Genomic DNA, 15935 nt, shown 5'->3' with positions numbered 1-15935 from the left:
AGTGAGAGAAATAAGAACCTGGAAAATAGGAGAGGATGAAATTCAAAACACTTCTCTTAGCTAGAATAAGCAGAACTTGCTTAATTAGTTGTAAACAGTGTGGGAGGTGAAGGAGAAATTAAGAATGACTAATGTTTTTTAGCCAACTGAATAAATAGTGATGTCGTTAATTGATACAGGAGGAGGTTCAGGAGGAACTGCTGGGAGTGGGGATTAGAGTAAATAAAAGCAAGAAATCTGGCCTTGGACCAGCTGAATTTGAGGTATTTATAGTAAATCTCAAAGGCTATCTATAGAACTATGGTTCTCAAAGTGGATTCCCCCGACAGCAGCATCAACATCACCTGGGAACTTGTTAAAAATGCAAATTCTCAGGCCTCACTCCCAACCTATGAGAGTCAGAGATTCTGAGGGTGAGGTTCAGTGACCATCGTTTTTACAAGCTTTCCAGGTGATTCTCATGCCTGTTCAAATATGAGAAAGTGCTGTAGGAAATCTCAAGCAAGGTCGCAATTGGAAGCAGTAAGAAACAGCAACAAAATCAAAGGTAGAGGTGTTGGTATGAGAATGGAATAGGGACACATCTTTCACTGAGACAAAACAGAAGTTAATATAAAGACACTAATACAGTTTGATAACAGGGGAGAAAGCTAAGGGAATTCATGCCTAGTGGCCTCTACTTTCTTTCTAAAATAGGATCAGCTACAGAGAATATCCGGAATGCAATGGGAAACCCGAGGAAATAGTTAATGTTCTATGTCTATATTTTCTCTCTGACTGACTATGGAGTCACTGAAAGCAGCAAGTGTACTTTATAATACTGAGTTCGTCACAGATGGTAGCAAAGTAATCACTCAACAAATACCTGATTAAATATTAAAAAAACCAGCAAAAGCTGTCAGAGATCAGTCTTTCTTTTATTGAGAAGCTTCACAGTTTCTAGGATGCTTTGGTAAAGGATTAACATTATTCATGGTATTTTATTAGTTCCTATGCTCACCAGACATTCTATGTTTTAATTTTTATCATAATCATATTTCTGCATAATACTAACAAATGCCATTTTTTTAAAGAAAAGTTAAATTTCCATAATGTAAGGATTATATATACAAATCAACAGGTTTCTGTTATTATGTGCTCATCACTGTGCCAGATGCCATGCTGGACATATTAAAAGAAGGAGGAAAATAATGCTTGATGAAAGTCATGTGCAATAACCTCATTTAATCTTCACCACGAAATATGTTTATCTCCATTCTTCCACTCCAAGGAGCTTACTGTCTTTATTAGAGAACTAAGACTCACGCATCCCAAACACAGAACAATTAAAAGTTAAGACAAAGACAAAATAAAGAAATCACTGAAAGCTACTCATTAAACGCTGAATGAGGGGAAAAAATTCATTTCTCTTAATATTAAACTGACTTGCTGACAGATCAAAACAGAAGAAAAAATTGTATTCTGACAATGACAGAGCTATGTATCCAGTTATACCACTGTTAAACCACCCCTAGTTAAGTCCTTTTACCGCTCTGCTAGTTCCCAATCCTCCTGAATCTGCTTTTGCCTGGCTTTGTGGTACTCCTCCCTCCAGCACTTGGAGCAGAAACCCTGCCAAGCAGGGTTGCCGTAATAACCACATCCTTTCTTGCATAGGAGCTCTGATTGATCCACATGAATTCCTCGGCGTTCAGACTTAAGGCTCATCTTCTTCCTGTTAATCAAAGAGCAAACAAGAAAGTTTTGTTGAAAATGAATTCACTATCATTCTACTCACAGCAAAGCAATTAAGAAAAAAAAATGAATGAGTCTATCATCTTCAAGCTATAATGGAAGAAAGGAGAGAGGGAGGGAAGGAGGGAAAAAGAAAGTTTAAATATTGCAAATTACTGTCATACTAAAGAAGAAACTTCTTATTCCTGCCCAATAATATAAAGAACACTTTAAGAAGGACTAATATTGGATTAAAGACCTAAACAGAAGACATGAAACTATAAAACTCCTAGAAGAAAACATAGGGAAAAACTTCATAACATTAGATTTGGAGACAATTTCTTGGATATGACACCAAAAGTACAAGCATCAAGAGCAAAAATAGACAAATGGGACTACATCAAACTTAAAAACTCCTACACAGGAAAGGAATCAACAGAGTGAAAAGGCAACCTATAGAATGGGATAAAATATCTGCAAACCACATATCTGATGAGAGGTTAATATCCAGAATATGTAAAGAACTCCTAAAACTCAACAACAACAAAAATCCAATTAAAAATTAGCAAAGGCCATGAATAGACAATTCTCCAAAGAAGATGTACAAATAGCCAACATGTGAAAAGATGCTTAATGTCACTAATCATCAGGTAAATGCAAATCAAAACCACAAGGAGATATCACCACACACCTGATAGAATGACTATCATCAAAAAGAACACAAATAACAAGTGTTGGCAAGGATGTGGAAAAATTGGAACCCTTGTGTACAGTTGGTGGGAATGTAAAATGGCACAGCCACTGGGGAAAACAGTATGGTGGTTCCTCAAAAAATTAGAAATAGAATTATCATATGATCCAGTAATCTCACTTCTGGGTATACACCCAAAAGAACTGAAAACAGGATCTTGAAGAGATACCTGCACACTCATGTTCACTGAGCATTATTCACAACAGCCAAGAGTTGTTATTCACAACATTCAAGCATTATTCACAACAGCCAAGCAATCTAAATATCCATGAAAGGATGAATGTATAAACACAGGATGAATGGATGAAGAAAACATGGTATATACAATGGAATATTATATAGCCTTAAAAAAGAAGGAAATCCTATCACATGCTACAACATGGACGAACCTTGAGAACATTATGTCAAGTAGCCAATCACGAAAAGGCAAATCAAAGACATTATTCCACCTACATGAGGTATCTAAATTAGTCAAACTCTCAGAACCAGAAAGTAGAATGATGGTTGTCAGGGGCTGGGGGAAGGGAGGCAAAGAGGAGTTGCTGTTCAATGGGTATAGGGTTTCAGTTTTGCCAGACAAAAAAGTTCTAGAGATCTGTTGTACAAGGTGCACATAGTTAACACTACTGTACACTTTATTTTTTATTTGTTAATTAATTAATTAATTTATTTATTTATGGCTGCATTGGATCTTCATTGCTGCGCGCAGGCTTTCTCTAGTTGTGGCGAGCAGGGGCTACTCTTCGTTGCGGTGCGCGGGCTTCTCACTGCGGTGGCTTCTCTTGTTGCGGAGCACGGGCTCTAGGGCGCACAGGCTTCAGTGGTTGTGGCACGTGGGCTCAGTAGCTGTGGCTCGTGAGCTCTCGAGTGCAGGCTCAGTAGTTGTGGCACACGGGCTTAGTTGTTCCGTGTCATGTGGGATCTTCCCGGACCAAGGCTCGAACCTGTGTCCCCTGCATTGGCAGGCAGATTCTCAACCACTGCACCACCAGGGAAGCCCCTGTACACTTTAAAAATGGTTAAGATGGTAAATTTTATGTTATGTGTTTTTTACCACAATAAAAAAAAGATTTTAATATTAAAAAAAGGGAGACTAATAGAGCCTTCTTATTTGCTACCATTTTAAACCTGAGGGACAAAGTACAATCTTCTTGAAATACTCTGTGTTCTTACTACATTATGTCATTTGGCTCAAAAAGACAACTTCATTTCAACGATATAAAAGTGAATACTTTGTCCCAAATGAGATAATTTAACATTCACCAAGAAAACAAGTGTAATTAAAGCATCAGAATAGAATCTGAACTCCTTGAGATGGCATTCAAGGCCCTACTGTTTGCCACCACTCACTACATGCCTAATATTGTGACAGGTACTCAGTATAATTATTTCTCACAAAAACCAAGGTAGATATTATCTCCATTTTATTAGATGTGAAAATTCATAAACAAAAACACAGGCAACATGAACAATGAAGAAAAAGAGAAAAGTGCTATGAAACCGAGGGGCGGCGGGAGAAGGTGAGGTCATTCTGACTTAGGGAGCATGGAGAGACCACCTGGGCCAGGGAGTGAAGGGTGGGGGATGTAGACCTTCAAGAGCCTTGAGTTGAGGCTTAGAGGGTCTTTGAGCGATGACACAAAAGAGGGAAGACATTCCGGACAGGAAGAACATCTTTTGCAAAACACTCAGAGACAGGACAGCAAACGCAGAACATGAATGATGTGGTATAAGTAGGAGGTAAACAGAAGCAATTACGTGTGAAGTTCAATTATGATGGCTTTTTAAAACTTCAGGCAAGAGCTGGGTTACAGCACTGTTGTTTCAGTGAAAAGGGGAAATCAGGATAGGTGTCTATTTTAAGACATAAAACTTGAGAGGTGGAGTTCTGTCTTCCAGTATGATGAAGTGAAGAGGACAATAAATCCTCTCCACCAAAATCAACTACAAAGACAGACAAAACTTCCTCTCTGCTGATGGATCAAAGTGTGAACCAAGGAATGCATTCAAACTTCAAGCCACCGACCGGCTCTCTCGCGTCTCCTGTGTGTATGCACAGTCTTTGTTGGCCAGACAATGGAAGCCTTGCTGGCTAGAGATGTTTGTGCACAAATTCAGTCTTTGAACAAACAACAATCTTTGGCTGAACATTAAGGTATGCAGGCAGACGGGTGACCCGAGAAGGAAATCAAGGATAAAAATAAATATAAGAAAAAAAAATGAAGACAGACATGAGCAGCCGCAGGGTGTGGGGAAGAGAGACTTCACAGGTGTAGTCCAGCTATAAAGCCTAGATGGCATGAGCTAAGCACTATTTTTGAGGATTCTCAAAGGCGAAAGGGAGGAGAAGAATTAAGGAAGAAGACCAGAATTCAGTGTATCACTGAACCCTCGGTGAGTTTACCCTTTTTTCCCCTCCAGTATCACCAAGCCAACCCAGAAATGGACACCAGGGCCAGAGAGAGCTCCTCTAGCTCTGGCTCAAAGAATGAGAAAGGGAACTCCTAACACTAAGAGGAAATATGAAAATCCCTCCATTTTCTTGTCTTTTTTTTCCCTCCTTCTCTTGAGCCATGAGCAATCACATGGTGTCCACAGAAGCGGCTGGAATGAGAGACTGCAGGAGCTAAACTCGGAGGAAGGGGAACTATCCATTCTTCCCACTCTCTAGTCTCCTAGACAGTGATGGGAGTACAAGACAGAGTGGGGTAACTAATTCCACACCTTTCCACCCAGAGGAGAGAAGATGAGCCCCGAGAGAACTTTAAAAATACAGGAGGAATCAATGAGGAGAACTCAAGAAAGCAAGCTGAAAATGTGTGCATGGGTCTCATGCTATTCAGGATCAGAGACTAAAATTCACACTAATAGAGACCACTGCACAGGTTTCAGACTGACACACGCAGGAAACAGATCAAAATAGCACTGCGAAGCCTCTGAAAAATGAACCAACGTGGGAACCACAGCTCACAGAAGTAGGCTTGGAACCTGCGGCCCAAACTTGGCAGCAAAACTAAAAACTTTTGCTTCTCCAATGACACTGCATGGAAAATGAAAAGACAAACTACAGACTGGGAGAAAATACTCGCAAATCATGTATCTGACAAAGGACTTGCATCCAGAACATATAAAGAATTCTCAAAACTCAACAGAAAGAAAAACCACCCAATTAAAAAAATGGGCAAAAGACTTGAACAGACTTATCCAAAGAAGATATACACATTGGGAGACAATTCTCCACGGGTGTCTCACATTTCTGTACAAGAGACCTTCGTAACAGACTACATCTTCAAGGATGTTTGCATATCTAACATTCTCAGGAGGAACAGATCACTGTCTCCCTCCAGAGAAAGGGCAAGTTTGTTTACTGTCAAGTAAAATAGATATAATGTTTCCCTCCAGGTCAAAAGTCAGGTGGGTTTGTTAGCTGCCCATTATAAAGGATTTGGGTTCCTTAAGCTTAGGTTCCTCAGCTGTGACACCAGCCCCATGGGACTTGGGGACAAGGGTAGCCCACGTGAGATGAAGCTTGTTTTACTGATGTCCTATGAATAATAAAGTCCTTTGTCTCTGACTCCGGAGTCTCATGACTTCTTCCAGCATCCATGAAACTGGCAGGCTAACTTGTTACGTTTAAGAGGGTAAAAACCGGGCTTCCCTGGTGGCGCAGTGGTTGAGAGTCTGCCTGCCAATGCAGGGGACACGGGTTCGGGCCCTGGTCTGGGAGGATCCCACATGCCACGGAGCAGCTGGGCCCGTGAGCCACAATTGCTGAGCCTGCGCGTCTGGAGCCTGTGCTCCGCAACAGGGGAGGCCGCGATAGTGAGAGGCCCGCGCACCGCGATGAGGAGTGGCCCCCGCTCGCCGCGGCTGGAGGGAGCCCTCGCACAGAGGCGAGGACCCAGCACAGCCAAAAATAAATAAATTAATTAAAAAAAAAAAAAAAAAAAGGGTAAAAACCCATGTCAGTCATAGTTCTTGACAACATGGCAAATAAGCACATGAAAAGTTGTTCAACATCATCATCCATTAGAGAAATGTAAATTAAATCACCATGAGATTTCACTACAAACCTATTAGAATAATTAAATTAAGAACAATACCAAGTGGTAGCAAGGAGGCAGAGCAACTAGAACCCTCCTAGTGGGATGCAAATGGTACAACCACCATGGAAAACAATTTGGTAGTTTCATAAAAAGTTAAATACACTTACCATACAACCCAGCAATCCTATTCCCAGTTATTTCCTCCAGAGAAATAAAACTGATGTTCACTCAAAAATCTATACAAGGGCTTCCCTGGTGGCGCATTGGTTGAGAATCTGCCTGCCAATGCAGGGGACACGGGTTCGAGCCCTGGTCTGGGAGGATCCCACATGCCGTGGAGCAACTAAGCCCGTGAGCCACAACTACTGAGCCTGCGCGTCTGGAGCCTGTGCTCCACAACAAGAGAGGACTCGACAGTGAGAGGCCGGCGCACTGCGATGAAGAATGGCCCCCGCTCGCCGCAACTAGAGAAAGCCCTCGCACAGAAACGAAAGACTCAACACAGCCAAAAATAAATAAATAAATAAATAAGTCTTAAAAAAAAAAAAATCTATACAAGGGCTTCCCTGGTGGTGCAGTGGTTGAGAATCTGCCTGCCAATGCAGGGGACACAGCTTCGAGCCCTGGTCTGGGAGGATCCCACATGCCGCGGAGCAATTAGGCCCGTGAGCCACAACTACTGAGCCTGTGCGTCTGGAGCTTGTGCTCCGCAACAAGAGAGGCCGCGACAGTGAGAGGCCCGCGCACCGCGATGAAGAGTGGCCCCCACTCGCTGCAACTAGAGAAAGCCCTGGCACAGAAACGAAGACCCAACACAGCCAAAATAAATAAATAAATAAATAGCGTTCCCTTTAAAAAAAAAAATCTATACAAAAATGTTTCTAGTAACATTATTTATGATCATCAAAAAATGGAAACAACCAAAATATCCTTCAATAGATGAATGAATAAACAAACTGTGTGGTACATCCATGCAATGGAATGCTACTCAGCAAAAACAACAACAAAAAAACATACCCAACAACTTGGATGAAATCTCAAAGGCTTTATGATGAGTGAATGAAGCCAGTTTTAACAGTTTACACACTGTAGGGACTTCCCTGGTGGTCCAGTGGGTAATACTCCACACTCCCAATGCAGGGGGCTCAGGTTCAATCCCTGGTCGGGGAACTAGATCCCGCATGCATGCTGCAACTAAGAAGCCCGCGTGCTGCAACTAAAGATCCTGCACGCTGCAATGAAGATCCCACATACTGCAACTAAGACCCAGCGCAGCCAAAATAAATAAATAAATAACGTAAATAAAATAAATATTTTTGAAAAAAGTTTACATACTGTATAATCAGGGTTTGTTAGGAATTAGGGTTGGAGAGAGGATGTCTATAAAGGAATAGCACAAGAACTTTTTTAGAGGTGATAGAACTGTTCTGTATTCTGATTATGGAGGTGTTTACATATATCTATACATGTTTTTATATTCATAGAACTGTATACTCCCCCAAAATTCAACTTTACTGTATGATTTTTTTTTTTTTTAATTTGAGAGGCAATTTCTAGTTTGGATTGGGGAAAAGTGCAGAACAGGAGACAGGGATAATGATCAAGAGACAAATACAGTAAGAGGTTATAATAATAGAGGTAATACAGTGGGAATGGAAAGGGGAGGGATGGCAACACACTCTGGCAGTAGGGTCTGTAAGAGTTAACTAATGAGACATGGCAGGGAGACCTGCACGTTTACAAATACTCTTCATTGCCTCTATGAGATTAAAGCCCTCCAAGGACAGGATTTAGATCTATCGCACTTATCATTTAGTAAATGAGGCTGAGGTAGAAAGGAAGAATAACAAAATATAGCCAGAGTCTAGAATGATAAGTTAAGAAACTTAAGACCGTCTACTTTCTCCTATTATAATACAGATAAAGACACTGAGACTGAGAAATTATGATTTGTTCAATCAAAAAGGTAGTAAGTGGCAGGGACATCACAAGAGCCTACACTTGTACTAAGTCCTGAGTGCCATCAAACTATTTTGAGAGTCTGAGCTAATCTCACCATCAACATCCTGTGGTCCCTTTCTTCAATTCCAAGAGGAGTAGGCAAAAAGAAATATCTGTTTTTTCCTTATACCAATTCAGTAAGTTTAAAGTTTTTTACACTACAAAGACTATAGCACAGGTCTGTTACTAAAATGAACACATTTTAGGGAGTCTACGTAACAAATGTGTCAGCAACTTCCCTTTCCTCAGGGAACTGTTCCCCAAATCTACAAAGGTCAGCTGCCCTGTTTGTATATGGTGCAGTCCCCCCTCCCCCACCACTGCAGGGCCACAACTGATTGATCCAGAGGTGGACACTTGACCCAAAATGAAGTTTTGGAAATGGGACTAAGTCTGGGCTGTTCTCTTGAATGATGGAGAAGCTGTGGCATGACCACCTTCCAACAAGTGGTCTGAGTAACCAGTCTGCAGATACAACAGACTGGTATACAACAAGATATACAACAAGAAGCAGAGAAAAGTGGCAGAAGAAAAATACTCTCTAGGTCCTGAGGGGTTTCCATTTCTCAGTTCCAATCCTTTGCTAAGGTTTAGCTGCTTGCCTACCCTCAGATTCTGAAACACACCCCTTGATCCCTGACTGTTTTTTTCTTATGCCAGCTCCAGTAGAGCCTATTACCTGCACTAGAGACTTGCCCAGGTACTATGTGAGAGCTAGAAAAACATAGTAGAATTGCTGTGAGGACTTAGCATATACTAAGAACTCAACAGGTTGAGATGAAAACTTAAAAATAATAGCTATGCATCTATGAAGACCAATTTGATGTGCACATGAGAACATGGAGATCGGTCAAATCTGCATTCAAATGCCAGCTCTGAAATGTAACTACGGACAAATTATTTCTGAAACTTCCATTCATACCCCTCTATCCAACTTCTGCTCCTACCTTTTCACAAATCTAAGCCTCATAGGCTTTGTGCCCCCATGACCTTCACTCTGTTTTACACCTGTGATTATCTCACATGGCCAAAAAAAGACTTTCCAGACAAGATTACTAATCAGTTGACCTTAAAATAGAGAGATTATCCTGATTTTCCAGGTGGGACCAATATAAGCACATGAATCCTAAATGCAGAAGAGGACAGGAACCCAGAATAGTCAAAACAATCTTGAAAAAGAATGTAGGAGCACTTACAGTTACCAATTTCAAAACTTACTACGAACCTATGATAATCAAAACGGTGTGGAACTGGCACAAGGACAGACATGTGGAGCAATGGAATAGAACTATGAGTCCAGAAATAAACCCACACATCTATGGTCACAACTATCAAATGGAAGAGTCTTTTCAACAAATCGTGCTGGGACAATGGGATCACTACATGCAGAAGAATAAGGTCAGACCCTTGTCTCACACCACGTATAAAAGTTAACTAAAAATGGATTAAAGACCTAAATGTAAAAGCTAAAACTATAAAAACTCTTGGCCAAAAACACAGGTAAAACGTCATGATCTTGGATTTCATAAAGGATTCTTAGATATGACACCAAAAGCATAAACAACAAAAGAAAAGATAGATAAATTGTACTTCATCAGAATTAAAAACTTTTGTGCTTCCAAGGATCCCATCAAGAAAGTGAAAAGACAACCCACAGAATGGGAGAAAATATTTGCAAATCATGTATCTAATAAAGAACTCGTATACAGAATGTGTAATGAACTATTATAACTCAATATTTTTAAAGATAAACGACCCAATTTCTAAAATGGGTAAAAGATCTGAATAGACACTTCTCCAAGGAAGATATGCCAATGGTCAATAAGCACGTTAAATGACTTTTGACATCATTAGTCATTAGGGAAATAAAAATCAAAACCACAATGAGATACCACTTCACATTCAGTTGGATGGCTAGTATTAAAAAGTCAGATAGGACTTCCCTGGTGGCGCAGTGGTTAAGAATCCGCCTGCCAATGCAGGGGACACGGGTTCGAGCCCTGGTCCAGGAAGATCCCACATGCCATGGAGCAACTAAGCCTGTGTGCCACAACTACTGAGCTTGCGCTCTAGAGCCCGCGAGCCACAACTACTGAGCCCACACGCCACAACTACTGAAGCCCACGCGCCTAGAGCCCGTACTCCGCAACAAGACAAGCCACCACAGTGAGAAGCCCGTGCACTGCAACAAAGTGTAGCTCCCACTCGCCACTAGAGAAAGCCCACGTGCAGCAACGAAGACCCAACACAGCCAAAAAAAAAAAAGATGTCAGATAATAACAAGTGTTGACAAAGATGTGGAGAAACTGAAACACTCATACACTGCTGATGGGAATGTAAAATGGTGCAGATGCTTTTGGAAACCATCTGACGGTTCCTCAAATGATTTTTTTTTTTTTAATATTTTTGGCTGCGTTGGGTCTTCGTTGCTGTGCATGGACTTTCTCTAGTTGCAGCGAGCGGGGGCTACTCTTCAATGCAGTGCGCAGGCTTCTCATTGCGGTGGCTTCTCTTGTTGCGGAGCACAGGCTCTAGGCACACGGGCTTCAGTAGTTGTGGCACGTGGGCTCAGTAGTTGCGGCTCGCAGGCTCTAGAGCGCAGGCTCAGTAGTTGTGGCTCGCGGGCTCTAGAGTGCAGGCTCAGTAGTTGCGGCGCACGGGCTTAGCTGCTCTGCGGCATGTGAGATCTTCCAGGACCAGGGCTCAAACCCGTGTCCCCTGCACTGGCAGGTGGATTCTTAACCACTGCGCCACCAGGGAAGTCCTGAATTGTGCCCTTTAAATAGGTGAATTCTGTGGTATGTGAATTATACCTCAATAAAATTGTTTTTAAAATATAAAGCAGAAGAGGAGGGCAGAATGGGGAGTCAAAGAGATTCAAAGAACCGTTGCTGGCTTTGAAGGTGGAGAAATGTAAGAAATGTGGGTGGCTTCTAGAAGCTGAGAATGACCCCTGGCTGACAGCCAGCAAAGAAATGAAGACCTCAGTTGCATAACTTCATTAAACTCATTTCCACCAACATTTAAGTATGTCTGGAAGCAGATTCTCCCCATAGCCTCCAGATAAGAGCCCAGATTGGATGACATCTTAATTTGGACCTCTTGAGAGCCTTAACAGAGTACCTGGCTGAGCTGGCCAGGAGTGCTGACTTAAAATACTTACAATACTCTGGGTGTTGTTTAAACTGATAGGTTTGTGGTAACTTGCTACGGCAACAACAGAAAACTAATATAGGCCTCCTTTCAATTTCTCTCTTTGGGGGGACTTTGCACAAGTGTTCTAATGCCTAAATGCTGTGACCCTTGCTGTTTATATGCTGATTTCCCTCTCCTCATTTAGGTCTCAGCTTTCATGTCATACTTTCAGAAAGGCCTTCCCTGGCCACTCTATCTAAAGTAGTACCTACCCCAACCTGCCCAACCCTCACCTCCACTGTGGGCCCAGAATTGTTTCTCCATATCCAGGAAGAGTTAACCAAGCAGGCCTGAGTTGCTCAAATCGTGCACATTCTCGACTTCAGAAGGGCCTGCTTCTGTGGCTGACTCCTGGCCAGCTCCTGGGAACTGAGGTCTTAAGAGTATCTTTATGTACTAACTGATAAGGGTGTTTTGTATGCTTGGAGTCTTGATCCACACTGTACCAACTTGTCTAGACAGTTTGTGCAGACTGTGTGATGTATGGTGAATACTGCTTTCCTTCGGGGGGGGGGGGTGGTCAATCATGAGGGTGCTTGTGCCTATGTGACCAGCCTCCAATAAAAACCCTGGAATCTTAGGCTTAAGTGAACTTCCCCAACAGAAAACACTTCACACATGTTGCTAGAGTTTGTTGCTGAGGGATTAAATGCACCCTGTCAACTCCACTGGGAGAAGACTCTTGGAAACTCATGCTTGGTATCCTCCAAATTCTGCTCAATGCACTGTTTTCCTTCACTGATCCTGTTTAATATCCTTTCACTGTAATAAAACACAGCCAGGAGTACATGAGTTCTGCAAGTCCTTCTAGTGAATTACCAGACCTGGGGGCAGTCTTGGGGTCTGCCCACAGGACGTGATTATAAAGGGGTGGTATAAGGGAGATCTTAGTGGCAATTGTTCTGTATCTTGACTATGTTGGTGGTTACAGGAATCTACATATGTGATAAAATGGCACAGAACTATAATACACATCGTAGAGATGTCAACTTATTGGTTTTAACATTATACTATAGTTAACATAAGACATAGCCATTGGGCAAACTAGGTGAAGAGTACACAGGACCTTTCTGTATTATCTTTGCAACTTCCTGTTAATCTGTAATTTCAAATTAAAAGTGTTTTTAAAAAATTCCACTTAAAATTTATTAAATAAAAACACCTATGACTGAATTAACGTGTATCAGACAGTTGTACATACCATTCAGATAATTTCTGTTCCTAAGTATGGAAAACAAAGTGACCAAGTGAGCAACCAAAAAAAAAGTACACGCCCTGATCTGAAAGGCTATGCAGTGGCGATGAAGCTGTTTTGGTGAGGCAAAGCAGGTACAGTCAGCCCATCCAGATTAGACATCAGAGTATACAGACACCATACCCTCCTCAGTTAAGGAGAAACATGGGGGAATCAATTCTGAGACTCAATTCTGTCTTTCCGGGCAGAAAGACCTATCCCTAGCCACAATCTAGAGGCAACTACCATCACTATTGCACCCAGGGTGGACATCAGAAGGGCCACACCCAGCTCCTATTTGAGCTCTGCACTCCAGTAAGTAGGCTTTTACTGAGCAACCTGGGCACAAAGATTGCATAATTCAATTGGCCCACTCACATTAGGGAGGACAGAGTAAAAATGATCTCTACTGCTGAGATAGCTGAGATTCCTGTGAATTCTGCCTCAGGGCTAGGTACCCTAAAAAGGGCCAGAGGAGCACAAAGCCCACAGAGTTGTGTATGTTCTTCCTTAAAGCTCTGCATGCAAACCACGTTCATTTCATAAAACAAAAAACAAAAAATACTTTTTAGATTTGAGTAGCTTCCCACTATCTTCCTTGTAAGAGTCCTGCTTCTTATTCTTAGGTTTGATGTCACGTCCTCATAGATCATTCCTCTGGGCAACGCACCTGGGATTTATAGAAAACATCCAATCAACTCTACTAAAATGATAAACTATCCTTGAACCTCAGTTAAGAAACAGAATTTAAAGTTAAGCTTTTTCCCTACATTTGTTTTTTTTTCCAGTTATAGAAGTAAAAGATGGTTGCTCTAAAAAACCTGAGACATAAGTAGAAAATAAAGAAAACATCACCCAGAGGCAGTCATTATATTCTCATAGTGCTTTCTCTACTCATCATGATCTCATTCATTTATTCAACAAATATTTATATACTGATTTACACTACATGACAGGCACTTAGGATACAAATTTAAGTAATAATAAAGTTTCAGTCCTCATAGAGCTTACTGTCAAGTATGGAAGATGTGACTATATATCTAGAAGGCCTGAAAGAAGAAATTAAAGCACTATGAACACTGAGGAATTAATTTTAAAATTACTGAATTTCATAAAAGAATTTATGTTTATATGAAACAAGTTAAATATGTGTACATGAAATCTATGAAACTCTTATAATAGCCTGACAATAAGAAGTTAGGAAATATAAATAGAGATCTCATTCCCAATAGTATCGAAATGTAAAAACATCTAGGTACTATTTTAATAAGAAAATTATGTCATCTACATAAAAATACTGAGATATAAAGACGGCTTAAATAGTTGGCAACACATACCAGGACACAGTATGAGAAAGTTAAATATTTTATAAATGGCAAATGTTTCAAAATTTTTAAGTTTACTATAAATGACAAAAAAATTCCAAAAGACTCTTTTGGAACTTGACAAAATTATTCCATATTTTATCAGCAATAATAAACGGGCAAGAATTTTTAAAAATACTCTAAATTAATTTATTGAACTTTAATTTTCTGCAAACTAGTTAAAACAGTGTGAACTTAGCAAAAGAACTGGCAAATCACTTCAGAATGGATTAACCCCAAAATGAATTGCTAATACATAAAATAATTTATTATTAGAGGAAGGAGGAGAAGGGAAGAATTTTCAATAAACAATGCAGGGATAACTGGTCAGCAATCTGGTACCCCCAAATTAATTACAGGAATCTTAAACAGGAATCTTAAAGAGTTAAAGTTTTTAAAAGACTAATGAAAAAATAGAAAGGACTAAAATTAAGTATTTATGAAACTTCTAAAGAGGTGAGGGCTATCTAAGCTCACAGGCTGCAGGAGAAATCAGAAAGGAAACCGATTTGAATAAGTACATTGAAACTTCTACCTAGTTTTTAAAAGGCCTCACTTAGAACCAAAATAGAAAGGCAAATAAGAGACTAGGCAGAATATTTTAAGTAAACAGGACGAGAGTGTTTTACCATATTTAGAAATTACACTAATAAGATTTGTAAAACTCTGGTATGCAGTACAAGGATATGAGCAGACCATTCGCAAAATGGAAATAGCTTCCTAGGAACAGACATAGAATGTCAGAGGGTTTGTGCCTTGTGAACTCTGATTTATATCACCAAATTGGCCTCACAAAAAGGTTATACCTATTTACATTCCCACCTACAGTGATCTACTTTCCCACAAACTCGTAAAAACTGCATTATTAGTCTTTAATTTTTGCCAATCTGCAAGGCAAAAAAAAGAAGCATTTCTTGTTTTAATACCCATGTCCTTAAATTAACCATCTTTATAGATATTTATTGGCCATTAGCATATTTTCTTTGAAGAATTAAACTGTTCCTGTTCTTTGCTCACTTTTCTATGACATCTTTTTTCTTTTTATAGGTGCTCTTTTTATGTTATCTTTTAGCCTTTGGCTGTGTATGTTAAGATACTATAGTTTTAATCAAAGACTGTATCCAGGTTTCACTGACTTTCATCGCGTTAAATACATTGCCTCCAAAATGAATGTGAATGTCACACAGATAATCAGTGGCAGAGTTCCAATGTTAAATATAACAATACAAAGTATCCAAACACTAGCCTGCCCAAATAATTCCAAATGGTAATCAAACCCATGGAATATAATGTAGAGTTTATGCTGCTGGAATGAGCAGAGCCAGCAGAGCAGCATTCTTAAGGAATGAATTCTAGACAACAATCTTCTATTGTATTATGTCACACCCTCTTCAGCAAAGTGAAATTATGGCTCCAATCGGAGCATGCCATTCCCCAGGCAAATAACTCAAAATTACATGCAAAACAACCTGGCTGCTCGAGTCTACTTCTACCATGCTCTATCCTCTCTCTTCCACAGAAGCAGCCAATTCCTCAACTGGTCTATTTATTCAAGAAGTAACTGACCAAAAATTATGTCTCTTAACTTAGAGTAACAGCAAACTGCAATATATAAGGTGATTTCAATGATC

The 15935-nt window shown here is 40.4% G+C and overlaps 1 protein-coding gene across 7 annotated transcripts in view; it reads right to left on the bottom strand.

Moving 5' to 3' along the window:
• RABGEF1 (RAB guanine nucleotide exchange factor 1) overlaps nucleotides 1-15935 on the bottom strand; it is a 90026-nt gene that overhangs the window by 35215 nt on the left and 38876 nt on the right. For 6 of the 7 annotated variants that reach the window (XM_036824196.1, XM_036824194.1, XM_036824195.1 and 3 more), the window contains one exon: nucleotides 1529-1714. In XM_036824196.1, the coding sequence (XP_036680091.1) occupies nucleotides 1529-1714 (186 nt within the window). Of the gene's footprint in view, nucleotides 1-1528; nucleotides 1715-13505; nucleotides 13611-15935 lie in introns of all 7 variants that reach the window. The other variant, XM_036824198.1, reaches the window with a different exon arrangement.

Source organism: Balaenoptera musculus, chromosome 15, assembly GCF_009873245.2.
Source record: "Balaenoptera musculus isolate JJ_BM4_2016_0621 chromosome 15, mBalMus1.pri.v3, whole genome shotgun sequence".
Lineage (NCBI taxonomy): Eukaryota > Metazoa > Chordata > Mammalia > Artiodactyla > Balaenopteridae > Balaenoptera > Balaenoptera musculus.
The sequence above is the reverse complement of the archived record's forward strand: the minus strand, read 5'-3'. Positions and strand labels throughout refer to the sequence as shown.